General features: G+C 43.9%; 1 protein-coding gene across 1 annotated transcript in view; it reads right to left on the bottom strand.

The window, feature by feature from the left end:
- The window catches only part of LOC124619481 (intraflagellar transport protein 52 homolog), a 75,939-nt gene that overhangs the window by 25,722 nt on the left and 25,826 nt on the right, over positions 1-24,391 (bottom strand). Inside the window, exon 5 of the mRNA XM_047145894.1 lies at positions 11,065-11,329. Within this exon, the coding sequence (XP_047001850.1) occupies positions 11,065-11,329 (265 nt within the window). The remainder of the gene's footprint in view (positions 1-11,064; positions 11,330-24,391) is intronic.

Raw genomic sequence — 24,391 nt, forward strand, 5'->3', positions numbered from 1 at the left:
ATAGCCCGCTTTTATGTTCGATGGGAGTTGAACTCTGTCAATGTCAAGAAGACAGTACGGGTTGGAACGATGTTCGTGTCAACCCTTTTCATGACTCTATGAACAGCCGTTATGCCCTGGTCAGACAGGTAGTGTTTAATTTCCTGGTCGGACAATCTGTCGAGGGAGCATGTATAAATGATCCCACATGAAGAATTTAAAGTGCGGTGGGCTTCAGACACGCACAGGGAGGAAAAAAGAGAAAGGGAAAAACAAAGGGAAAAGAAAGAAGAGAGGTCTCAAACGCCGCAGTGGAGAAAAGGGTAAAGAGAAGAGGTAAAGAAAAGAGGACAAAGGAAGGGCGAAGACTTGTAAGCAGAGAAGGCGAAGAATGTGTTACATTTTCGAGCGTCCGTCTCCGGACAGAGGCACAAAACATAGTCCCAGAGGGGGAGAAAGGGAAGGAAAGAGGCGGAGATGAGGGAGGGGGGGCGGGGGGGGGGGGGGGGGGGGGGGGGTAAGATGCGGGATGGGGAAGGATGCGGAAAAGGAAGGTATGCAGTCCGGAAAGGAAGGAGGGCCACACTAGCTCGGGGTCCCGTGCTCGCTACACATGTATCCACAAAAGAGTTGTGGAGCCCCTGGGGGGACTGGACGAAGTGAATACCCCATCGTTCTGAACTGGCATGTAGCTTGTCTTTGGACTGCAACAGGAGGTCATGATGTAAAAATAATCCCGTGAACCATGTTTAGGCATTTTGAAATGGGAATATCACCCAGCTTGTCAGAGGCGAGCAACACCTGGGAGTGGGCTAGGGATGCTGTCCGAATCAAGACCAACCCATTTCTCATTTTGGACAGCGCTATCATTTCCCCAAACTTATCCTCCAGATGTTCAACAAAAAACAGAGTCCCCATCTGCTCCGCAGCAGACTAAATACCTTGGCGAATAAGGCTCTCTCTTTTCCATAGTCCTACATTCCACCCATGTTGTAGCTAGGGAGGGAAACGAATTGGGGCCATATTTCTCAGGATTAAATTCAACTTTCCCTTTCTTAGAGACTGCTTGAACCATTCGGTCCCTAGCAAAAGATGACTTGACCCGCTTCATTGCGGGTCATCCACCCTTATGCCACTCACTCCAATCAAGGGCTCTCCCCACGGGCACCACCCAGCCACAGCAAAGGTCACCAGGCGTGATGGCCATTGCCAGACTCCTGATGTCCCAAGAAGACAGGCATCTATTCATCGGAAAACATAGGAAGTTTGCTGCTCAGGCATCAGCAGTGATATCCGTGTTGTCGGGGGGCTAAGACCAAGAGGGTACATTACAGCCCCACCTTAACAGACTGGCTACCATGATGGATGCTAGGTGCATCAAAATCCTGTATTGTCATGGGGGCAAAAACAGGACAGTGGGCAATCGATGGAGATTACGCACCCCGTAAGGTGTCCTTGCCCAAACAGGTGGAATATGGGTGGAGTTGTAATGCCATCATAATATTAGGTGCAGAAGATTGTAATGCATGAGGGATATACAGGGTGATTCACGAAGATATGCAAATATTTTAATATGTTATTCTACAAGTAAAACTAAAGAAAAAAGTTCATATAAACATAGGTCCGCAGATGTTTAGTTACGGAGTTACAGCTAATGAAAGATTTTGCCTGAAATTTAGCAACTTCACTAATATGAAGCCATTGCAAAACTGTACGAGGTTAAAGTAAAGCACCATTTCCATTCATTTTGTTGTTGTTAGTCCGGTGAATCTAATAAAACATGTTCCAGATGCAGGGTGTGTACGTGGACAAGGAAAAAAAATTCCTGGATTTCTCCCGAATTTCCCAGTTAAAAATACACTTTCTCCCGGATGAAAACATCCTTTTTACCTGTTAACTGACAGTGTATTTTCTCTCGGAACTGTATAACTTATCAGTCATTTGAATGATTATGGCTTTATACATGGGCGTAGAATTTTCCAGCGCTATTGAAAACTAAACACAGCGAAAAAACGCATTTTAGAAAGATCTTTGATGTGCAGCAACATGTACGCTGCATATTTTAGTATTACGAAAGTACAAATTCGAATTCCACCAAACACCGCATGTTACTTTCCGAAGCACTGAAATCGAGATTGCAATACGCTTTCGTAAGCCAGTCATAGCTCATGTCACGTGATTTCGCCAGCCGATGACAGCGGGTATTCAGAGCTTAGGACACGTGATGTACTCAGCCAATAGTAATATCACTGTTAACTAGTGTGAACAAACAAACAGAAAAAGTTAACGGTTTAAATTAATATACATAGTGTTGCTACACGAAACGCAAAGCTTTCACATGTAATATTGGTCTATAAGATTAATACGCTGCAAGAGAAGCTAAGCTTTCACATATAATGTTGGTCTTTTATGCGCGTATTACAATTTCAGATATATCACACAAAGGTGCCAGTAAAATTTTTAATAATTACATAAATTTCTGATCTTCTGGGCTCGAAATTCATCTAAATGACTCGTCATCGAAGAGTTGATTTTTAAATGAGAGTGAAACGCTCTGCGATTTAAGAAATTCATCGTACATTCTCGCACATAGTTCAACTTGCGTAAAAGGATATTTACTTTGACAGTAACGCTTTGCAAACCACCATTCGGAATACTTTCCCGCGACCTGCTAGAAATAGGTTTGTTTCTGCAGTTGCCAGAAAGCGCCAGATGACAGGCGTCACTGCACTTGCGCAGTTACGATGTCGTAGGGAGCCCATATGTTCGTACATGTAAAACATTAAAAGATCTTACATTATTTCATAAAAGAAACAAGACATCAAAGGATATCCCAAGAGCATCGCAATTTCGTTACCCATACTAAAATGTGCACATTTGAAGTGCACATTCGTATGTCCAGATTCCCAGTGAAGTAGGCCACGACCTGATATTAAGTTTTCAATGTGGTTTTCGGGATGTAAATTTTCTTGGAGTACCAGTACTGTAGAAAATTTAAAAAGGGAAATGGATAGGTTAAAGTTAGATATAGTGGGAATTAGTGAAGTTCGGTGGCAGGAGGAACAAGACTTTTGGTCAGGTGATTACAGGGTTATAAATACAAAATCAAATAGGGGTAATGCAGGAGTAGGTTTAATAATGAATAAAAAAATAGGAGTGCGGGTAAGCTACTACAAACAGCATAGTGAATGCATTATTGTGGCCAAGATAGACACAAAGCCCATGCCTACTACAGTAGTACAAGTTTATATGCCAACTAGCTCTGCAGATGATGAAGAAATTGATGAAATGTATGACGAGATAAAAGAAATTATTCAGGTAGTGAAGGGAGACGAAAATTTAATAGTCATGGGTGACTGGAATTCGTCAGTAGGAAAAGGGAGAGAAGGAAACATAGTAGGTGAATATGATTGGGTGGAAGAAATGAAAGAGGAAACCGCCTCGTAGAATTTTGCACAGAGCATAACTTAATCATAGCTAACACTTGGTTCAAGAATCATAAAAGAAGGTTGTATACTTGGAAGAATCCTGGAGATACTAAAAGGTATCAGATAGATTATATAACGGTTTTAAATTGCAAGACATTTCCAGGGGCAGATGTGGATTCTGACCACAATCTATTGGTTATGAACTGCAGATTGAAACTGAAGAAACTGCAAAAAGGTGGGAATTTAAGGGGATGGGACCTGGATAAACTGAAAGAACCAGAGGTTGTAGAGAGTTTGAGGGAGAGCATAAGGGAACAATTGACAGGAATGGGGGAAAGAAATACAGTAGAAGAAGGATGGGTAGCTCTGAGGGATGAAGTAGTGAAGGCAGCAGACGATCAAGTAGGTAAAAAGACGAGGGCTAATAGAAATCCTTGGGTAACAGAAGAAATATTGAATTTAATTGATGAAAGGAGAAAATATAAAAATGCAGTAAATGAAACAGGCAAAAAGGAATACAAACGTCTCAAAAATGAGATCGACAGGAATTGCAAAATGGCTAAGCAGGGATGGCTAGAGGACAAATGTAAGGATGTAGAGGCTTGCTAACTAGGGGTAAGATAGATACTGCCTACAGGAAAATTAAAGAGACCTTTGGAGAAAAGAGAACCGCTTGTATGAATATCAAGAGCTCAGATGGCAACCCAGTTCTAAGCAAAGAAGGGAAAGCAGAAAGGTCGAAGGAGTATATAGAGGGTTTATACAAGGGCGATGTACTTGAGGGCAATATTATGGAAATGGAAGAGGATGTAGATGAAGACGAAATGGGAGATAAGATACTGCGTGAAGAGTTTGACAGAGCACTAAAAGACCTGAGTCGAAACAAAGCCCCAGGAATAGACAACATTCCATTAGAACTACTGATGGCCTTGGGAGAGCCAGTCATGACAAAACTCTACCATCTGGTGAGCAAGATGTATGAGACAGGCGAAATACCCTCAGACTTCAAAAAGAATATAATAATTCCAATCCCAAAGAAAGTAGGTGTTGACAGATGTGAAAATTACCGAACTATCAGTTTAATAAGTCACAGCTGCAAAATACTAACGCGAATTCTTTACAGACGAATGGAAAAACTGGTAGAAGCGGACCTCGGGGAATATCAGTTTGGATTCCGTAGAAATGTTGGAACACGTGAGGCAATACTAACCTTACGACTTATCTTAGCAGAAAGATTAAGAAAAGGCAAACCTACGTTTCTAGCATTTGTAGACTTAGAGAAAGCTTTTGACAATGTTAACTGGAATACTCTCTTTCAAATTCTGAAGGTGGCAGGGGTAAAATACAGGGAGCGAAAGGCTATTTACAGTTTGTACAGAAACCAGATGGCAGTTATAAGGGTCGAGGGGCACGAAAGGGAAGCAGTGGTTGGGAAAGGAGTGAGACAGGGTTGTAACCTGTCCCCGATGTTATTCAATCTGTATATTGAGCAAGCAGTAAAGGAAACAAAAGAAAAATTCGGAGTAGGTATTAAAATTCATGGAGAAGAAGTAAAAACTTTGAGGTTCGCTGATGACATTGTAATTCTGTCAGAGACAGCAAAGGACTTGGAAGAGCAGTTGAATGGAATGAACAGTGTCTTGAAAGGAGGATATAAGATGAACATGAACAAAAGCAAAACAAGGATAATGGAATGTAGTCAAATTAAATCAGGTGATGCTGAGGGAATTAGATTAGGAAATGAGACACTTAAAGTAGTAAAGGAGTTTTGCTATTTAGGGAGTAAAATAACTGATGATGGTCGAAGTAGAGAGGATATAAAATGTAGACTGGCAATGGCAAGGAAAGCGTTTCTGAAGAAGAGAAATTTGTTAACATCGAGTATAGATTTAAGTGTCAGGAAGTCGTTTCTGAAAGTATTTGTATGGAGTGTAGCCATGTATGGAAGTGAAACATGGACGATAACTAGTTTGGACAAGAAGAGAATAGAAGCTTTCGAAATGTGATGCTACAGGAGAATGCTGAAGATAAGGTGGGTAGATCACGTAACTAACGAGGAGGTATTGAATAGGATTGGGGAGAAGAGAAGTTTGTGGCACAACTTGGCTAGAAGAAGGGATCGGTTGGTAGGACATGTTTTGAGGCATCAAGGGATCGCAAATTTAGCAGTGGAGGGCAGCGTGGAGGGTAAAAATCGTAGAGGGAGACCAAGAGATGAATACACTAAGCAGATTCAGAAGGATGTAGGTTGCAGTAGGTACTGGGAGATGAAGAGGCTTGCACAGGGTAGAGTAGCATGGAGAGCTGCATCAAACCAGTCTCAGGACTGAATACCACAACAACAACAACACCAGTACTGTTATCTCATGTTTGGTTCTTTATTATGGCCTAATGCCATACGTTCTAGAAGTTGAAAATGTGCACTTGAATTGAAGGGAACAGTGTGTGGAATTAAACACTTCATTTCAAATATATTGTCTGCCTCAGCGGAAAAGATTAATGAAAGAAAATTTCTTTAGCAAACCGACAAAAATGACTTCATTGTTCTGCAAGGCAATTACTACTCGACTGCTAGAAAGGTGTAAATAAAATAAAATCTGCAATTAGTAACACATTTTAGCCTTCCATAATTATGTGAATGTATTTTACTTCACTTGATAGCTCCCGTCCACAGACATCTGTTTTGTTTTCATTTGACGTGAGAGCAGTAAACAAAGAGGAAACAGCAAAATAACTAAATGTAAACACGGGTCATGTGGAGACTACCCAATTCCCCACTATAACTCAGACTGCTCTGCGCATCAGTCCCGGATCTACGATATTTCCGAACCGGGGCAATACCCCGACACTCACTCAAGTGTTTGAGATAGAACGTCAAAAACTTAAAAAAACGGAATTTTCAAAAATATGTTCATTTTGTACAGCACATCTTTCTGAAGAGTTTGATACATAAAACATGTGTGTTTGAGGAAATGTAACACGTGTTATTTGGTCGCAAATTGCCAAAGTGCAGTGCCTCGCCTCCTCACACATCATTCTTCTATCGCACGTCACTGTACTTCGTTGTGTGGAATTGAAACATGTATATTTTGTAATGGATGCCATCAAACCATATCCAGGACAGTACAAATTAAAATGTCCTGTGGTGCCTCTCCTGCTTACAGTCGGCCGGTTTGACATCCTGTCCCTCTTTTTTTCTTTCTTCTTTTTTCTTTTTTACAAAAAAGAACTCTTCAGAAAATCTGCACTCTTTATTCCCTATCAGTTAACAACTTGCTGCTTTGTGTGACATAAAATTAAATATAGGATACATAAACGCAGTAAAGACATGAGACAAGCAAGACAATACACATTTCTTCACTCCTTAGCTCCTAGAATTTTTTTCTCTGTAATCTTGCTACAGCTTTACATGGCGTGCTTTCCTTTCTGCGAAAGAATCTATTACCTCAAAGTTCGTCAAACGTTTTGCTACATGAAAAATCGAAATGGGGTTGTCTCATACTGAAAAAGCTGTTAATACAAATAGGACCCAAGACTGGTGAGGTTTCCTGATCTGATTACACCTATTTTGTCACTGTCAGCTAGATAATACAAAATAGGCCTTTCTAATACTACAACAATTGTAACACACATCAAATAAACAAGACTGTTTTGGCACAAACTGTCTTTTTTGTAACGACAGAATATAATTCACAATGTACCAATATCAAATGCCTATTAGACCTACTGCAAGCAAAAGCTTTAATTTAGGAAATAGTTTCACACTCCATTCATATGGTCCAGTTTCTCAAGTATGAGATCGAAAAATAGTAGTATGAAATTTTTATACAAACTTGGGGAATCGTCATATTGTTCCATAATTTGTGTGATATCCTCGTTTATTATCCTTCCTCTTTCTAACAAAGAGTCTTGTTATCACTAATTCTGTAACTATTCCTGCCAAGTTTGTTTCTACATGCGACGAGGATTACCCTGACAGAGACATCATTTACACTATGCACGCATTCACAAATCAACTTACGATTCATTCAGAAATCAACTTAGAATGTGTTCTAAGACCGACAGGAATGCGTTTCAAAGTCATATGAATAATTTATAGACTAACATGCGCTGGATGCTAGTCGCTTTGTGAAACAAGGTTTTTCCCCTCAAGAATATGAATTTGGTGCCCCCCCCCCTCCCCTCCTAGATCTGGGCCTGCTGCGCATGCATGAATCTGGCATCTTGGGCACTCCAGTAAAAGTTTTCCCGGTAGCATCTTGCTGTGACTGCTTACACAGCAAACAACCACACTTCTGTAGCCAGAAGCAGGAGAAGGTACTACTCAACTGCACATGCGCATCATCCCGCTCGTTACTGCTAAAACGAATCTAATGTAAACAGTTGTGACATCACGCTCATCGGAGGCAATTTGTTGTTAAGAAGCATTGCATAGTCTTCCTAAAGCCTTTGACACATTTTACTGTTGGCAGACGCTTGTATGAGCACTGTGTTTTGTCGCTGTATATGGCGCATTTCCTTTGCTATTGAAGTTTCATTTTTGTTTTTTCTCTCGTCCATGTTTTATTCTGCAGTAGCGGGATACAGTAATATCTTTTGTTAGACTATCGGTTCTTACCACTCAAAATTACAAAAATTTAACTGAAAACAAAAACAATGGAAAATTCCCGGAATTCTAAAAAATTCTTGGGTTTTTCCCGAATCTCCCGGTTGTCCTGGGTCGTATACACCCTAAGATGTGTATCTGCAGTAGTTTTCCAGAACATCCAGACAAGCAAATATTATTATACAAGTACATTTGTTTGCTTTCCATTAAGAATGTAGAAACGTTTATATCACAGTTGGCAACCGTTAGTGAGTTGTTTCACTCATTTCCTAACCTTGAAATGAGTTAAGTTTTCTGTATTGTTCAGTGAAAGAACATAACAAGAATTTAAGTGAAACCAACAGTAACTGTTGTAGTTTGTAGGTTATTTATGAAACAGGGAATACAGTTGCAGTTAACATTATTATTTTTCCAAAATTACATTCTCTACAACTCCTGTTGAAAATTCTGTCCAATTGTCTGGAATTTAAAAAACAAAGTGGGCCACATAGTTAAAAAATTAAAAATTTTACAAAAATACTTCTTTGCTTCTCTGGATGTTCCGGAAAACTACTGCAGATACACATATGGGACATGTTTTACCAGATTCACCAGATAAATAACAACAAACTAAATGAAACTCATGGTTTACTCTAACCTCATACAGTTTTGCGATGGCTTCATATTAGCGAAGTTGTTAAATTTCAGGCAAAATCTTTAATTAGCTGTAACTCTGTAACTAAACATTTGCAGATCTATGCTTATATGAACTTTTTTCTTTAGTTTTACTTGTAGAATAACATATTAAAATATTTGCATATCTTCATGAATCACCTTGTATAGTGCACCACATAAAGTGTCCTTCCCCAAGTGGCCCGCACTTCTGCAGAATTTGGAAAGGTGGAGGTCAGACCCAGAAAGGGGACCATAATCAGAAAGGGGATGGAGATTCCTTGTAGTTGTCTCTTATGACAAGCAGGAATGGGCATCTACTCCTTGGCATACGTGGAGAATTTGCAGCTCAGGCATCAGCAGTGCGATCTCTTATGTTGTCAGGGGGCTACAACCAAGAGGGTACATGATGCCCCCTCCATTGTGACAGACACTGGCGATCATGCTGGATATTGGGTTCGAAGACATCCAGTATTGTCATGGGGATGAAAGAGGACAGCAGACAACAGATGTAGATTATGCGCCCCGTTAAGTGTCCTCACCCAAATGGCTCGATTATTGGTGGTGTTGCAGAGCCCTGACAATTATAGGTGCAGAAGGTCACTATGCACGATGGATAGACGGTGCACCATGTAAGGCATCCTTCCCCAAATGGCCCTCACTTCTGAAAAGTTTGGAGAATGTGTGGGGCAAATCCTAAAAGGCGACCACAATACTTAAGACCAAAATGTAGAGGACTCCTTTTGGTCACCTCAATGTTGTGCCAGCTACTGAGTATTGCTGACGTGTTTTTTGTAACTGCTATACCTATTTGGCACAACTGTTGATTAAAGTACTGGTAATGCACAAGGTACGCCTGGTGATTAAACTGATCATTATACATAATTCTGGGCTCCTTTTCTTATTTTTGTTGACTTAAATTCTTTGTTTGAAATTAAATGAAGTAAGCACTAGTTAATTATGCCAAGCCCTATCTCGTCAACGAGATAAGAGCACCCAAAGGGACAGCACAGGGTAGTACATCATTTTCCTTGCACGTGTTGCTTGCTGCAATGCAAGCTTGCTTATTTCCCTGGATTCCAAAAGGGCATTGTACCCAGCAGAATGATACTTCCTTTCCTTGCCGTTGTAGATGCAGTGACTTATGTTTTGTACCATTTTTTGCTGGGTACATTTGCTGGATGGTCAGTAATATACTTAAGAAATCAGAGTGATAAAACAGTTATCCTGTGGACTACACTTCATCTGCTCTACTGCCTTTACCATAAAAGGCTGTAAATTCACCTGGAAATTGAATCCTAATGATAAACTGAGAGGAAACTACAGATCAGCTGACAGCATTGCCCTCTTCAGATCCATCAGTGTAAATAACTGTTAAATTTGGTCCACAGCTAAAAATACAAAGGAGGATTGTTTAAAAATAAGATCTGGTGTACAGGATTTATTTCACTAATCTCAGATTTGAAAACAGACTGCACCTCAATACTAACCAGGGAGGATACCGGTTCCAATAATGTCCGGCAGTGAGCTCTATAAATTACACCTTCAGTTTAATCTAAACTAGTCTTGTGGCACTTTTGTGATTTATACATGCATGTTCTACTGGTGAACAAACAAGAGGAGATTGTGGGAAAGACTGAATCCTATATGCTTCCTGCACCATGAGGAACGTTAACAGGATGGTTAAAGGTAGTTCCCAGACTCAGCACAGAGGTTGTGTACATAGTGTGTCCAGAAGTTCTGTTGCCATTGTAATGCCCTCATGATGAGTGGAATACAAGGTGTTTGGATAAGACAGCCATGCAAAAGTACGTACTGTATAGCAACAGTCCAGCGATGACCAAAAAACTGCTCTGTAAAATAATAACAGGGAGAACCTGTCTACGACCTCCCACCCTGTGCCCCTCCCACAATATCTGCCATTAAAGCACTTTACGATGTTTAAAGTCTTTAGCATTCTTACCTAGAGATGCTTCAGGTGCCACAAAAAGATGAATTTCTCATCAAGGTGAGGCCTAGACACATTACTAATTTCTTGAAAATAAGAACAATGTCCCCCAGTTGCTTATGGAAAACTATAGAGTGGCGGAACATTATCTCTTCTCACTGTACTACCATCCACGATTCTATCAGCTGCAAGCCGCAAGTGTGTGAAACAGTTTACCGGTAGCTTCATTGTAGTGAGTCATATGGAAGCATATGACTATAAAGTTTTGGACGGTAAGCTCCAAACACAGTTGATGTACAGTAGGTGAGACACATTAGAATCATTGCAACAGACTTCAATTTCCTTACAAAATAGTAACAGCAGCAGCAATAGTAGAAGAAAGAAAGAAATGAGATAATGAAAAACACAACACAGAAAAAGAACTGAAGTAAAATATAAAACTGCAGACTCACTTCAGGATCTTCTGCGTCCACATCATTGAGGTCAAATGGTGGAGGAGACAAGAGTCGCAGTAGTACCTCCCGAATGCGGTCATTATCCTCACGATCAATATAGCGATCGGCTAGCATGTGTCCTGATCCCAGAACCACAAGCCGTCCAGAAACTGCACAGACCGGTCGCTGGTGAGGATATGCAACACTCCCAGTGGAAAGGAGTGCCACAGCTGGCCGTGCAAGCTTCAGTGTTGCACCGTACGGATATATGAAGCTCAGCGCCCTGCAGATATCTGTTATCAGGTGTGCCACTTGTACTGTCCTTTAAGTTACTAGTGCTGTTAGGTGCCATTGCTGAAATGCATTGTGCAGTTTAAGAAATAGCAAACTCAACAAAGAAGATGCCACTTTGTGGTGAGAAACATAAAATAATGAGTGCACATGCTAATTCTAGTAACTGCTCCCACTTCTGAGTTAAGTTTTCTTATAAACTTCATCCTTGAGCTGAGTGTCAAAACATTATTACTACAACAGTAATTGCATGATATAAATGTTAATGATATGGTTATGACAGACCATTTTACTTACATTCTGTGTATATCCCCTGATGACAGGGAGAATACAGCTAGGCATGTGAAAAGGGAAGTTTGCAATAACAGCAATAAAATGCTAGGAGGAGGTAAAGGCAGAAGGGGCAGAGGAATTTTAAATAATAAAAACTACAAGAAAGGCAAGAAATTTTAAATCCAGGCTGTCTACAGAGTGCAATAGTATTGTTTATTATAATAGGCTTGGTGGTGAATGTAGGACACCACCACTGCCACAAGGCACACCTGTGCCAGTGTGACTTAGTGGTCAGAGCATCTGCCTAGTGAGCAGGAGATACAGGTTCAAATAACGGCCTTGGTACAAATTTTCATTTGTCGCTTCAATCTGTATATATACATCATACATATCTGAGACCTGAAAATGTCTCTGTAACCACATAGTTTCATTTGATTAAAGCACCTATGCCTAGGCAGTTTGGTGCTATTCCAGTAGAGTTGGAGAGCCACTGCAATGCTCTTTAAGTTTAGGGGAAATACCAAGTGGCTGAGGCGTGAGTGGGTTGGTTGGTTGGTTGGTTGGTTGGTTTAAAGGGGGGGGGGGGGGGGGGACCAAACTGCTAGGTCATCGGTCCCTTCTTCCAAATAAAACAATGCCACAAGGGTGAGGATAAAACAAGCAAGACTGACAACACAAAATGGAGAGAAAGGAAAAACCACAAGAACGACGCGAGGGCAATAAACAGTTAAATGGACAAAAGTGGAGAAGATAAGCACAGAAACGCAAGAAACAGGTAGAAGAGATTAAAACGACAAAACAGCTTACCATGGCTGGCTGACCATGAGAATAAAAAGGAGAAGCCAGCCACCTGCTACACATTAAAACCTCCACCCTAAAAGCACTAGGGTAGTCTCCTTAATGGCACACAGTTTGTTGTGCATACTGAGACTATGCTATTCCGTCTCCCAAAGCCAAAAAACCTGGCAGAGTAAAAACGGTTGCAGGTCAGTCTCAGAGATGCCCATCTTCAGAAATGGTTTCCGTGTAGCCTGTCTGGTCAGCCTGTCAGCCAGTTTGTTGCCTGGGATTCCAAAGTGTCCTGTGGTCCACACAAACACCACTGAACGACCGGACCATTACAGGGCATAGATGGACTCCTGGATGGTCGCTACCAAAGGATGACGAGGGTAGCACTGGTCAACATCTTGTAGGCTGCTCAAGGAGTCAGAGACGGATGGCCCTACAACTGCAGCTAGACCGTTAATGGCCACTAAAAATAGAGATACACCCAATACAGAGCGCTGCAGGACCCTATTCTCCTGGATATGAGGGAGGGGAGAAGGACTATGAGAGGAACCAACTTGGACACGGACAGTATGAAGCGACAGGAAATTCTGGATAAAAATCGGGAGCAGGCCTCGGAGACCCCACTCAAATAATGCGGCAAGGATACGATGTCGCCAGGTGGTGTCATACACTTTTCATAAATCAAAAAAGACAGCAACAAGGTGTTGGCGTCTGGAAAAGGCTGTTCAGATGGCAGTCTCAAGGGACACAAGATAATCAGTGGTAGAGCGACTCAGGTGGAAACTGCCCTGGCATGAAGCCGGTAGGCCACGTGACTCCAGGACCCAACTCAACCGCCCACACACCACACGTTTCAGCAGCTTACAAAGAATGTCGGTGAGGCTGATGGGCCGATAGCTAGCCACATCAAGCGGGTTTTTGCCAGGTTTGAGCACTGGTATGATGATGCTCTCTCGCCAGTGCAATGGGAAGACACCATCGCCCCAGATCCGGTTGAAGATCAGGAGGAGATGTCACTTGTAGTCAGACGAGAGATGTTTAATCATCTGACTGTGGATCCGATCTGGCCCAGGATCTGTGTCAGGGCAATGTGCAAGGGCACTGAGGAGCTCCATTATAGTGTTCACTGTGGCATGTAGTGAATGAAAGGACTTTCCTTCCATCCGCCGTTTGAGAGTGCGAAAGGCTGGGGGTTAATTCTCTGACACAGAGGCGCGAGCATAGTGCTCAGTAGTCACGTTTGTGTCAGTAGGTAACACACCATTTACATTAACACCTGTTGGGGTGTGGTACACCAAAACTCGTCTGATCTTTGCCCAGACTTGGGAAGGAGATGTATGGCACCCAATGGTCAACACGTACCTCTCCCAACACTCCTGTTTCTGCCTTTTGATAAGCTGGTGAATGCGGGCACACACCTGTTTAAAGGCAATGAGGTGCTCAAGGGAAGGGTGCCACTTGTGCCACTGTAGAGCTCGCCAACACTCCTTAATTGCCTCAGTGACTTCCGGCAACCACCAAGGGACTGTGTTTCGCTGGGGGCACCCTAAAGAACGAGGGATCATGTTTTCCGCCACAGAAACGATCGTTGTAGTTGCCTGCTCAACCACCACATTGATGTTACTATGTGGAGGAGATTCAGTGGTGACAGCAGAGGTGAAAGCGTCCCAGTCTGTCTTGTTTAAAGTCCATCTGGGTAGGTGTCCGTGGATCTGACACCAGAGCTGTGACAGGAAGATGGGGAAGTGGTCACTACCACACAGGTCATCATGTCCATTCCAGTGGATAGATCGGAGATGGCCAGGACTGCAAACTGAGAAATCAATGGCCGAATATGTGCCATGTGCCACACTGAAATGTGTGGGGACACCCATATTTAAGAGGCAGAGGTTGGGTTGTGACAGTAAATTTTTGACATCTCTGCCTCGGCCAATAAGCATGGTGCTACCCCACGAGGGGTTATGGACATTAAAACCGGAGGAAGACATACGTTGCAAACAGTTATTTCCTGTGTCGTCCGTATCCTGACAGCCACAGCTTCAAGAGGAGTTTGAAAGGGCGCAGGTTCACTACATACTGAGTTCAGGACATAGACGCAAACTCCACCTGACACACTATTATATTCGCTACGGTTGTTGTAATATCCCCTGTAGCCACGAAGGGCAGGGGTTCGCATTGCCGGGAACCAGGTTTGCTAGAGGGCAATGCAGAAAGCAGGTGTAAGGCTTAACAGTTGCCATAGCTCAGCCGCATGGTGGAAAAAACTGCTGCAATTCCAATGGAGGATGACATGATTGCGAGACTGGGAAGGCATGAAACACTCAATGAGGCAGTCTACGCCTCAGGGTCTCCTGCTGCCACCGACTTATTTCCTGAACAGGCTATATCCATTGTGTCTAAGGGTCTGGTGAGATCTAGGTCGTCAGCAGACACCAGAATCTTCACCATCCTCAGACGCAGAGCTTGTAGGCAGTGGTGGTGTGGGTACCACCACAATTCCCTTGATTTTTGGAGTCTTCTTTCTGGATTTCTCTGGCTGGCAGGGTATCACTGATTCCGTCTCTGGAAAAGAGGATGATCGTGAAGCCCTATGACCAGCTGCTTTTGGGCACTTCAGCCACTGGTGTCATCTTTCCCACTAGAGGAAAACTGTGAAGGGAGTGACCCAAGGGACCCCTTTCTAGCGGGAGGAGCCGATGAAGACTTATGCTTCTCCGGATGAGAAGTAGGGACTGGTGTCCCTGATGGTTGGTTGGGTGGGGGGAGGGGGGTGGTAGTGCTCCCGAGGTACGTGGTGCGGTAGTAACAAGGAGGGAAGTGCCCCCCAACCAGCTCTCGTACATATGAGGTACCGGGGCGAATAAGGTTCGCTGCCATCCTTAGCCTGGTGTTCCTCCCATGGTGTGGACAGGGAGGGAAACGATTTAGTATCATACTTCCTTGCATTGTATAGAGACTTGGAATGCTTGGAGACTGCTGGCGTTTGGTCACCAGCTAGTGATGACATGGTATGCATCATTGCGCGTCACCTGCCTTGATGCCACCCACACTGACCAGGGATCCTCCCCACGAGCACCACCCAGCCACAGCCATTGCCAGGAGTCCCAATGCCACAGGGTGACAGGCATATACTCCTTGGCATGTGGGGAGTTAATAGCACAGGCATCAGCAGAGCAATCCCTGCGTAGTCTGGGGGCTACAACCAACAGGGTACATGGTGGCCCCACCACAACGGACAGGCTACCGTGCTGGATATGAGGTGCAAGGAATTCCATGGTCACTGTCAGCACAGCAAACGACACTGCATAGTGGGTGGAGGAAAATGCACCCAGGAAGGTGTCCTTGCCCAAGAGATGGAGGAAGAACGGGACTGCAAAGCCTCGAGGAGAAAGTGGGCTAAAGGTCTCAATGCACAATGGACACGAGGCACCATGTAAGGCGCCCTTCCCCAATTGACTCTCTCTTCGGGAAAATTTTGAGAAATGGAGGTAAAACCCTAAAGGGACCATCACATAAAGGCCTAAAGGTGTGAGATTCCTTTTAGTCACCTCTTATGACAGGCAGGAATACCTCGGGCCTACTCTAACCCAGGGCCTACAGGTGGAGGGCGTGAGTGGGAATTTGGATGGAGGAGGGAGGCATGCTGAGGTAGTCCACACAGTTGTGCAAAGCCACTGTGTAACAATGGAACAGTGGAAACTGTTGTTGTGCGTTTTAGGGCGCAAAAACAATTAGGGTCATACGTGCCCATGTTGGAACTATAGCACATGAAGATGCCATAGAGAAATGGAGGTCCTGAACTAAAGATTAAATGTCCTTTGTCATATTGCTACGATGGATAAAAAGTAAAACGTGGCCAACAGCACACAAGATTTGCTAAAGCAACTGATAACACAGAGACGGCAAACATAAATGAGAAGTTAAGTGATTCAAAAAAGGGCATTCCATCAGGAAATGGTGAACCACCAAAGGTTGCAGGCAGTGAGCACAAAGAGGTTGGGGAGCACCATTTAACAAATGGCTATGGCTAAAAAGACAGTGCCTAATATGCAACCTAGTTAAAATAATCTCCTTGCAGCAAGAAGTGAGGACCAGCGATGATGCCAAAGTGACACCACCTGTCGACAGATGGCAACACAGAGATCATCAGAGGGAATAGAAGAACTAACGGGTCGAGGTACGAGAATCGCAGCCTTGGCAGCAGCATCAGTGGCCTCGTTTCTCATCAGACTGATGAGACCAGGGACTCTCATAAACATCACAGTGGCTCCCTCAGGAGTGAGCAAGTGACAGCTTTCCTGGACCTGTTGCACTAGGGGATGGACAATGTATTGTATTGTATTGTTTTGTTTTGTTTTATGGCACAAAAACAACTAGGATCATGTGTGCCCATGTCAGAGCTGTAGAACGTGAAGACAAGGAGAGGAGTTACAAATGGCTACACAATAATCACAATTGATGGAAGAAAAGACAGCTAAAAACAATGACGTGGAGAAGTGTCTATAAAACACGCCCTAGAGAAACGGAGGTCCTGAACTAAAAATTAAATGTCCTTTGCCATATTGCTACAATAGATAAAAAGTAAAACGCAGTCGACAGCCCGCAAATCGTTCGCTAAAACTGCCGATAACTCAGATGGCAAACAGACACTAGAACGTAAGTGGTTAAAAAACTGGTATTCCGTCACGAAATGGCAAACTTTCAAAGGTTGAGCGCAATGAGCACAAATTGGTGGGGGAGGACCACTTAACAAATGGCCATGGCTAAAAAGACAGTGCCTGATATGCAACCTAGTTAAAATGATATCCTCATGGCGAGAGGGCTGAGAGGAGGTTGTTCACGTCACTGGGAGAGGCTTAATAACCCGCAGCTTGTTCCCATGAAGGGAAGACCAGTGGTGTTGCCAAAGTGACACCAGTTGCTAACAGAAAGTGACACCAGTTGCTAACAGAAAGCAACACAAGAGACCACTGGAGGGGATGTAAAAACTAGCAGGCTGAGATACGAGGACTGCAGCCTCAGCAGCAGCGTCAGCGGCCTCGTTTCCTATCAGACTGACGTGACCAGGAACCCACATAAACATCACAGTGGTTTCATCAAGTGTGAGCAAATGATAGCTTTTCTGGACCCATTGCACTAAGGGATCAAGAGTATACAGCATACAGAAGTTCTGAAGAGCACTGAGAGAGTCGAGGCAGATGACACAATTGAAAAGCAAGTGTTGTCGGATGTACTGCGTGGCCTGATACACAGTGAAGAGCTCCGCTGTAAATACTGAGCTGTGTTCTGGAAGTTGATACCGAAAAATGTCGGAGCCAATGCCAAAGGCACACCCGACACCATGGTCAGTCTGACAGCCACGAGTGTACACAAAGGTATTATTGCGAAGGATGAGAAACTTATGGCCATAGAGCAAGACTGGAGTAGTACCCTAAGGAAGCAAATTAAGGTAAAGTAGCCAGTAGTGTGAAGTTAAGCTGCCAGACCAATAGCCGAAAGTGAACTCCAGGAGGTAACAGAGAAGAGTGATGTGCCCCATATTGGCAATCAAAGGAGTTATTGAAGGAGAAGGCGTAAGATGAGTGCCCTGGGATCACAGACAAATGGTATGCATATATGAAGAGGAGAAAATCACGGCGGTATGACAGCAGTAGTTCGACAGATTCTGTATGCAGACTCTCAACCTGGCTAGTGTACAAGGTGGCAGTGGCCAAATGGATGCCACAATGCTGGACAGTATTGAGACGGTGTAAGAGAAACTGACGTGCAGATGCATGAACAAAATACCCATAGTCTAGTTTTGAATGGACAAGGGACTGGCACAAAAGGAGGGGGTTGGTTCGAACCACTCCCCAGGAAGTACTGCTGAGGACACACAGATCACCGAGGGACCACACGCAGCAGGCAGCCAGGTAAAACATGACACGTGAGAGGAAAAAATAAAGTTTTCTATTGAGTATGAGCCCCAGGAATTTCTTAGTTTCAATGAAAGGAAGAGCAACAAGCCCAAGTTGTAAAGACAGTGGAAGGAAACCAACAGCGCTGCCAGAAATTCATACAAATGGTTTTATCAATGGAGAAGCAAAAATCATTGTCGATGCTCGACGAGTAAAGACTATCGATACAATGCTGAAGACATCGCTAAAGGAGACATGTCTGGGGAGCAGTGAAATGGATGGCAAAATTGTCAACGAAAATGGAGCCGGAGATGTCCGGCAGGAGACAAGCCACAATCGTGTTAACGGCAATAGCAAAGAGGATGACGCTCAGGACAGAACCCTCAGGCACACCGTTTTCCTGGATTAAGGTGTCCAACAAGGCAGAACTCACACATACCTTGAAAACTCAATCTTTTAAAATTTCCTGAAGCAATCGGTGCATGCAGCCCCAGAAGCCCCCCCGTGTAAAGAGTATGGCGATTACCAGTCCTCCAGCAGGTGTCGTAGACTTACTCCAAATCGAAAAACACGAGCACAATCTGGTACTTCCGTGAAAACCGCTCATGACACGGATGAAAAAGTGACGAGATGGTCATATGCAGAATGGTGTGCTCGAAATCCACACTGAATCGTAAGTTCCATCACCCTGCAAACACAGCTGGTGAGAGAAATGGGGCGATAACTAGAAGGAAGGTGTTTATCCTTATCGGGGTTAGATATAGGTGTGATAGTTGCTTCACACCAGCATCTGGTAAACGTGCCCTCTGCCCAGATGTGATTGTACGTATGAAGGAGGAAGTGTTTGCCTGCCAGAGAAATGTTCTGCAACATCTGAATGCGATCATCATCCGGCCCGGGCAGAGGATCGTGATGAAGTGAGAGCATGACCTAGCTCCCTTGTAGTAAAGACAGCATGTAGCACTCACAATTCTGAGAACAGAACAGTACTGCCAAAAGCCTCCTCCACTTCTTTCTGATGGAGAAAGGCAGGATGATTGTGGATGGAGCTCGAAATCTCTGCTAAACAGCGTCCCATTGTGTTGGAGATAGCCATGGGGTCCACTATGACATCATCTGCTATGATCAGGCCAAACATTGGGGGATGGAGCCAGGTCCCAGACAGCTGTTGGAGGTTGGCCCACACAATGGAAGAGGGAGTGGAACTGTTGAAAGAATTGGCAAATCAAATCCAGCTAGCTTTTCTGCTATCCCAAAGAGCGCGATGACACTGTGCACGCAACTGTTTATAATGAATGCAAACATAGGATGACGGTTAAAAACGTGGAGAGCACATATCTGTGCGCAAATTGCATCATGGCATGCCTCAGTCCACCAAGGGATCAGGACATGGTGCGGTAAAGAGGAAATGTAAGGAATGGAATGTTCTGCGGTGGTAAGCATAACCTTTGCAAGACATTCTATTTGGTCATCACAACTGGTCAAGGTCGCCAGGGAGTTGTATAGGTCCCAGTCGGCCTTAAAAAGCCGCCATTTGGGTGCGCACGTAGATGGAGTGGGAGTCAACAAATAGATGGCACACGGGAAATGGTCACTTAATTATGTGTCAGAGTGAATGAATCATTCGACACGATGGGCAAGCTGGGCAGTGCAGAAGGAGAGGTCCAAGTGGGAATAGGTGTGTATGAGTCTGAAAGGAACATGGGTGCTCCTGTGTTAAGGCAGATGAGGTTACGTTGACTGAGAAGGTCAGCGAAGATGGCACCTCTCAGATGGGTTGTGGGAGAGCCCCAGTGGGGTTGGTGAGCACTGAAGTCACTGGGCAGCAGAAAGAGGAGAGGGAGTTGCCCAATAAGCTGGAGGCAGTCTACCCTGCTGATATCGAATACCAGAGGGATGTAAACGATACAAAGGGAAAATGTGAAGTGGGGAAGGGAAATGCGGACTGCAACAGATCGAAGCCAGGTAGTCAGGGAGATGGTTTGACTATGAACATCACTCCAGATGAGCAGCATGACTCCCCCATAAGATGGAATGCCGTCCTCTGAGAGGAAGGTCAAAGCAGCCCAGAAAGAAATGCGAGAGCTCAAAGCAGTTGTGAGAACACAATTTTGTTTCTGGAGGCAGAGAACAAGCAGACCGTGTGATTCCAAGAGCAGCCAAAAGTTCTCTTTGTTGGATCTAAGGCTGCGAACATTCCATTGGAGGAGAGTCATGATGAGGAGAGGGGATGAGTGCCAGTCTTCAAAGACTCACCGTTACGGGGCACAGAGGCTAGAGGATCCTGCTCCACGAGATCTACAGAGGCTTCGGCATTCTCCCTCTGTTGGTCTGTGGTTGGTCAATGGTTGCCACTGCACACCAGCAACACAGAGGTGAGCCGGGTTGGGGTATCACGTGGCAACACCATCAAAGAGGATCTCCGAATCGGCAAAGGAGGAGACCATTTGCCTTTGTTTGATTTCTTGGAGCTTTTCCAGTTGGCAGACGAAGACTCAGATATATGTTGGCTCGAGGGACATAAGAAGCCTTCACGGGGGCATTCCTTCTGTCCTTTCCAGCCTGCCAGTTGTGAAGCAGGTGACTTCGCCCCATGAGGGGAAAGTTTGGTGGCTTGTTGCACATGTGGAGGAGGAGATGGGGATGCTAACGTGACACTGACAGATTTTACAACCGCAGTGCTGAATTTGAGGTCGCATGTCTGCACTGGCCATGTCCTTCATGGAGCGAGATGTAGCAAGAACAATACTGTAAGTAACGGATGGTAGAATGCAGTGTTTACGACTAGCCAACAACTTACGAGCGACTGGGTAAGGCACTTTTTCCTTCATGCAGATCTCCTGGACCGCCCGCTCATCAAGATACAGGGGACAAACTCGGGAGGAGGGGGTTCAGAATGTATGGTCAGACTGTGATAACATCATAGCCTGCTTTGATCTTTGTTGGAAGCACCACTCTATCAAAAGTGAGAAAAAGAGTAGGTGTGGGCACTAATGATACATCTACCTTTTTTATCACCCGATAGAGTGCAACGACACTCTGATCAGAGAGAGAGATAGGTTTGGATTCCTGTCTCAGTCAGACCTTCGAGCAACATAGAGTAAATAACACCATGGGAAGAATTCAGAGTCCGATGGGCCTCAACATGAGCAGGATAGCTGTGGAGGGACGAAGATGCAAGCAGTTGTTGTGCTTGAGAATCAGAAGTAATCTCCAAAACCAAAGTGCCATTGAATAATCGAGAGCAGGATTTCACAGGGGTGGCAACTGCATCAACACCTTTCTGAATAATTGACAGATTTACTGTAGCAAAGGACTGACCATCTTCAGTGTGAGGAACTGTAGTGCAGCTGAGAGGGTCTTTTGAATTGTGAGCTTCATTCTGTTTACGTTTAGTAGACACTGACTGTGAAGAAGATGACTGGGTCATTGCAAGAAAATCCCCCACGACTGCCAACATCTCCAATGGCTCCTTCCAACTGGGGACCTCCTCAGAGGGGGGTGCACCTGCCTTAAGTAATTGTTCACACCTCAGATCACACCTCCCTAACACCTGATGGAGGGACCAATTGACAATTTGGAAGGTAGCAGCTCAGGCATTACCCCTCCCTGGGCCTGGCCTGTACCAAGAGGTACATGTGAACCCTACCTGTCGACCCGGGGCTAGGAATTACAAGTTACCCAGCTACCTGTTATGTGTCAGATGCGCGGACCGGCCTTCAGGAGCGCACAGGGAGGAGGAAGAAGAAAAAGAGGAACCTCAAACAGCGAGGTGAAGGAAGCATAGGAGAAGGGGAATAAAAAACAGTGGAGAGACTGTTCTGATGTCGGCTACTGAAAATGCAGAATACATTCCCAAAAACATCCCAGATATGTTCCCCAAGGAAGGGGAAGAAGAACAGCAAGAGGACAGACATGCAGCTTGGAAGGGAAAAAACGCTGCAAGGGCTAGGGCACCGAGATAGCCAAACATGAACCCACCAAAGAGCGGCGAGCCCCTTGGGAGAGATACAGTGGCATGCACATCTACCGAGTGAGCATGGGACCCAGGTTTGAATCCCAGAATCTCAGCCTCAGTACAAATTTTCATTCATTGCTTCAGTCTCCACATATACATGATAGATGTTTGAGACTTGAGGCTGCACAGCAACACATGTAGTAACTTTGAACTTGCTGGTACACCCTATTTGATGGTATGTCTCATAGTTCGGGAGGGTAGTTAGGCTAACTGGAGTAGTTAGGATGAATGATACTTCAGTTGTGACACACACTCTTTTTATAAGTTCCAAAATGCATCATGAATAGTTGTGGATATGAAGTTCATGACAAAAAGAAGCAAATGAACGCCTGGCATTATGGCTTGAGCTGCTGGTGGAATTAGCGACCATGTGCGCGTGAGGTGTGCTTGCTTGTGTGAATGAATGGTGTGTGTGTGTGTGTGTCTTTTTCTGATGAAAGCTGTCACTGAAAGCTTATGTGTAAATGTCTTAATTGTGCCTGTTTGCAACTTGTCATCTTTATGGTAAGTAGAAATCTAACTTTTCCTACACTGTTGACATTCTTACCTGGAGTTGCCATTGTTCAAAGTTATTAATGGGCCTAAGCAGTCTCTTTGAAACTGACCGTGAACTTGGTTTGTCCCGATATTCATTGAGAGAGGTGAACGACATATCAGACTGACATGCCAGTATCTGCATGCCAAGAGGAACATTTGCTCAAACATATTGCGTGTCTGGAAGAGGCTGTAGTTACAGCAAGACACACCTTAATAAAAGCTGCAAGGACTACGCAGCCTAAGGAACAACAAAAGTGCCAGTAGGCAAGCATAACGCGTAATCATCTTTCACACTAGCTCAACTTGTGACTTTAATCCAAGTTGCTCATTGGTTTTTTGTTCTAGAATAGAAAGTCGAGCGACTATCATGAGGATTTTAATGCCAAAAATCTTCATGGATTGGTCTTCAAATTTTTGTGTTTCATTGAACAATCCCAAGCCACACATAAATACAATAGTGTTACTAGGACTTTATTTGCTGTACAAATTAAGAACCATACCCAAACAGGTTGATTAATTGACTGCAAAGGAAGAGAACTGTGTAGTCAGTGTTCATCTCAATCTGCCTGAACATATATGGGACCCAGGTGAAAAGCGACTTCGCTAGGAAAAATAAAAACTTTCAGTGTAGTTGACATGCTGATGAAAGAAGTTACTGTAAACATTACCCTGCATGATTGGACTCGAGTTATCAGGCTGATCAAAAAGGTAGTCCACAGGACATGGAATCATGATGTACTTGTGAAAGAAAAGATCAAAGATATGGCCTTCCTGTCAACAGCAGCTCCAGATCAAAATCCAGTGAGGACAGTGATGATTATACCCTTGTGGTCACTCTGCTTACACTATAATTGTGATTATTCATGAAGTATTCACTGATGAAATTCGCCTGATTGGTACCTCATTTATTTATTAATTAACAATGTTTTCTCATGAGCACATGCTGGCAAAAAGCATGGTGGTCTCTCTAAGTGCTGGTAACAATATTCCATTCCATTCCATTCATTAGCAGTTTTAACTGCAATATAGAGGGGTATGTATGGCCTTTGAGTGAGACGAGTAATAACATAACATATACATTTAGCTTTCACATATAGGCATCATCAGAATAAAAGTGTGTGCAAAAATGAAAGTCTAGAACTTTTGAAATACCACATTCCTCAACAACGCACGACATATCAGAACAAGCACAGTAAGTGAGACAAACATGAACCACTTTTAACAACTACAAGGCAAAACTTACACCATTCTTAACATGTTACCAAACTTCAAATAAATATTACATTTTAATTTTTGCTCTTTCTCTCTGATACTTTAGCCACCAAGAGTCGATAGTGGAGTAGATGTAATACAGCTCATTTTTTAGACTTACAAGGTTTTCTGGCGTGACTGATCGGTAGTGTGCTTCTGGGCTTTCTGTCGAGTTGTTGTTTGCATTTTACACATCATATTTAAATGCTGACCCAAGCCCCTCTTCAGGTGCTGTGAGTTTTGTTGTTATGGTACTCACTGCCTAAACTCCAACCAAGCTGAACCCTTG

The sequence above is a fragment of the Schistocerca americana genome, chromosome 6 (assembly GCF_021461395.2).
Source record: "Schistocerca americana isolate TAMUIC-IGC-003095 chromosome 6, iqSchAmer2.1, whole genome shotgun sequence".
Taxonomy (NCBI): Eukaryota; Metazoa; Arthropoda; class Insecta; order Orthoptera; family Acrididae; genus Schistocerca; species Schistocerca americana.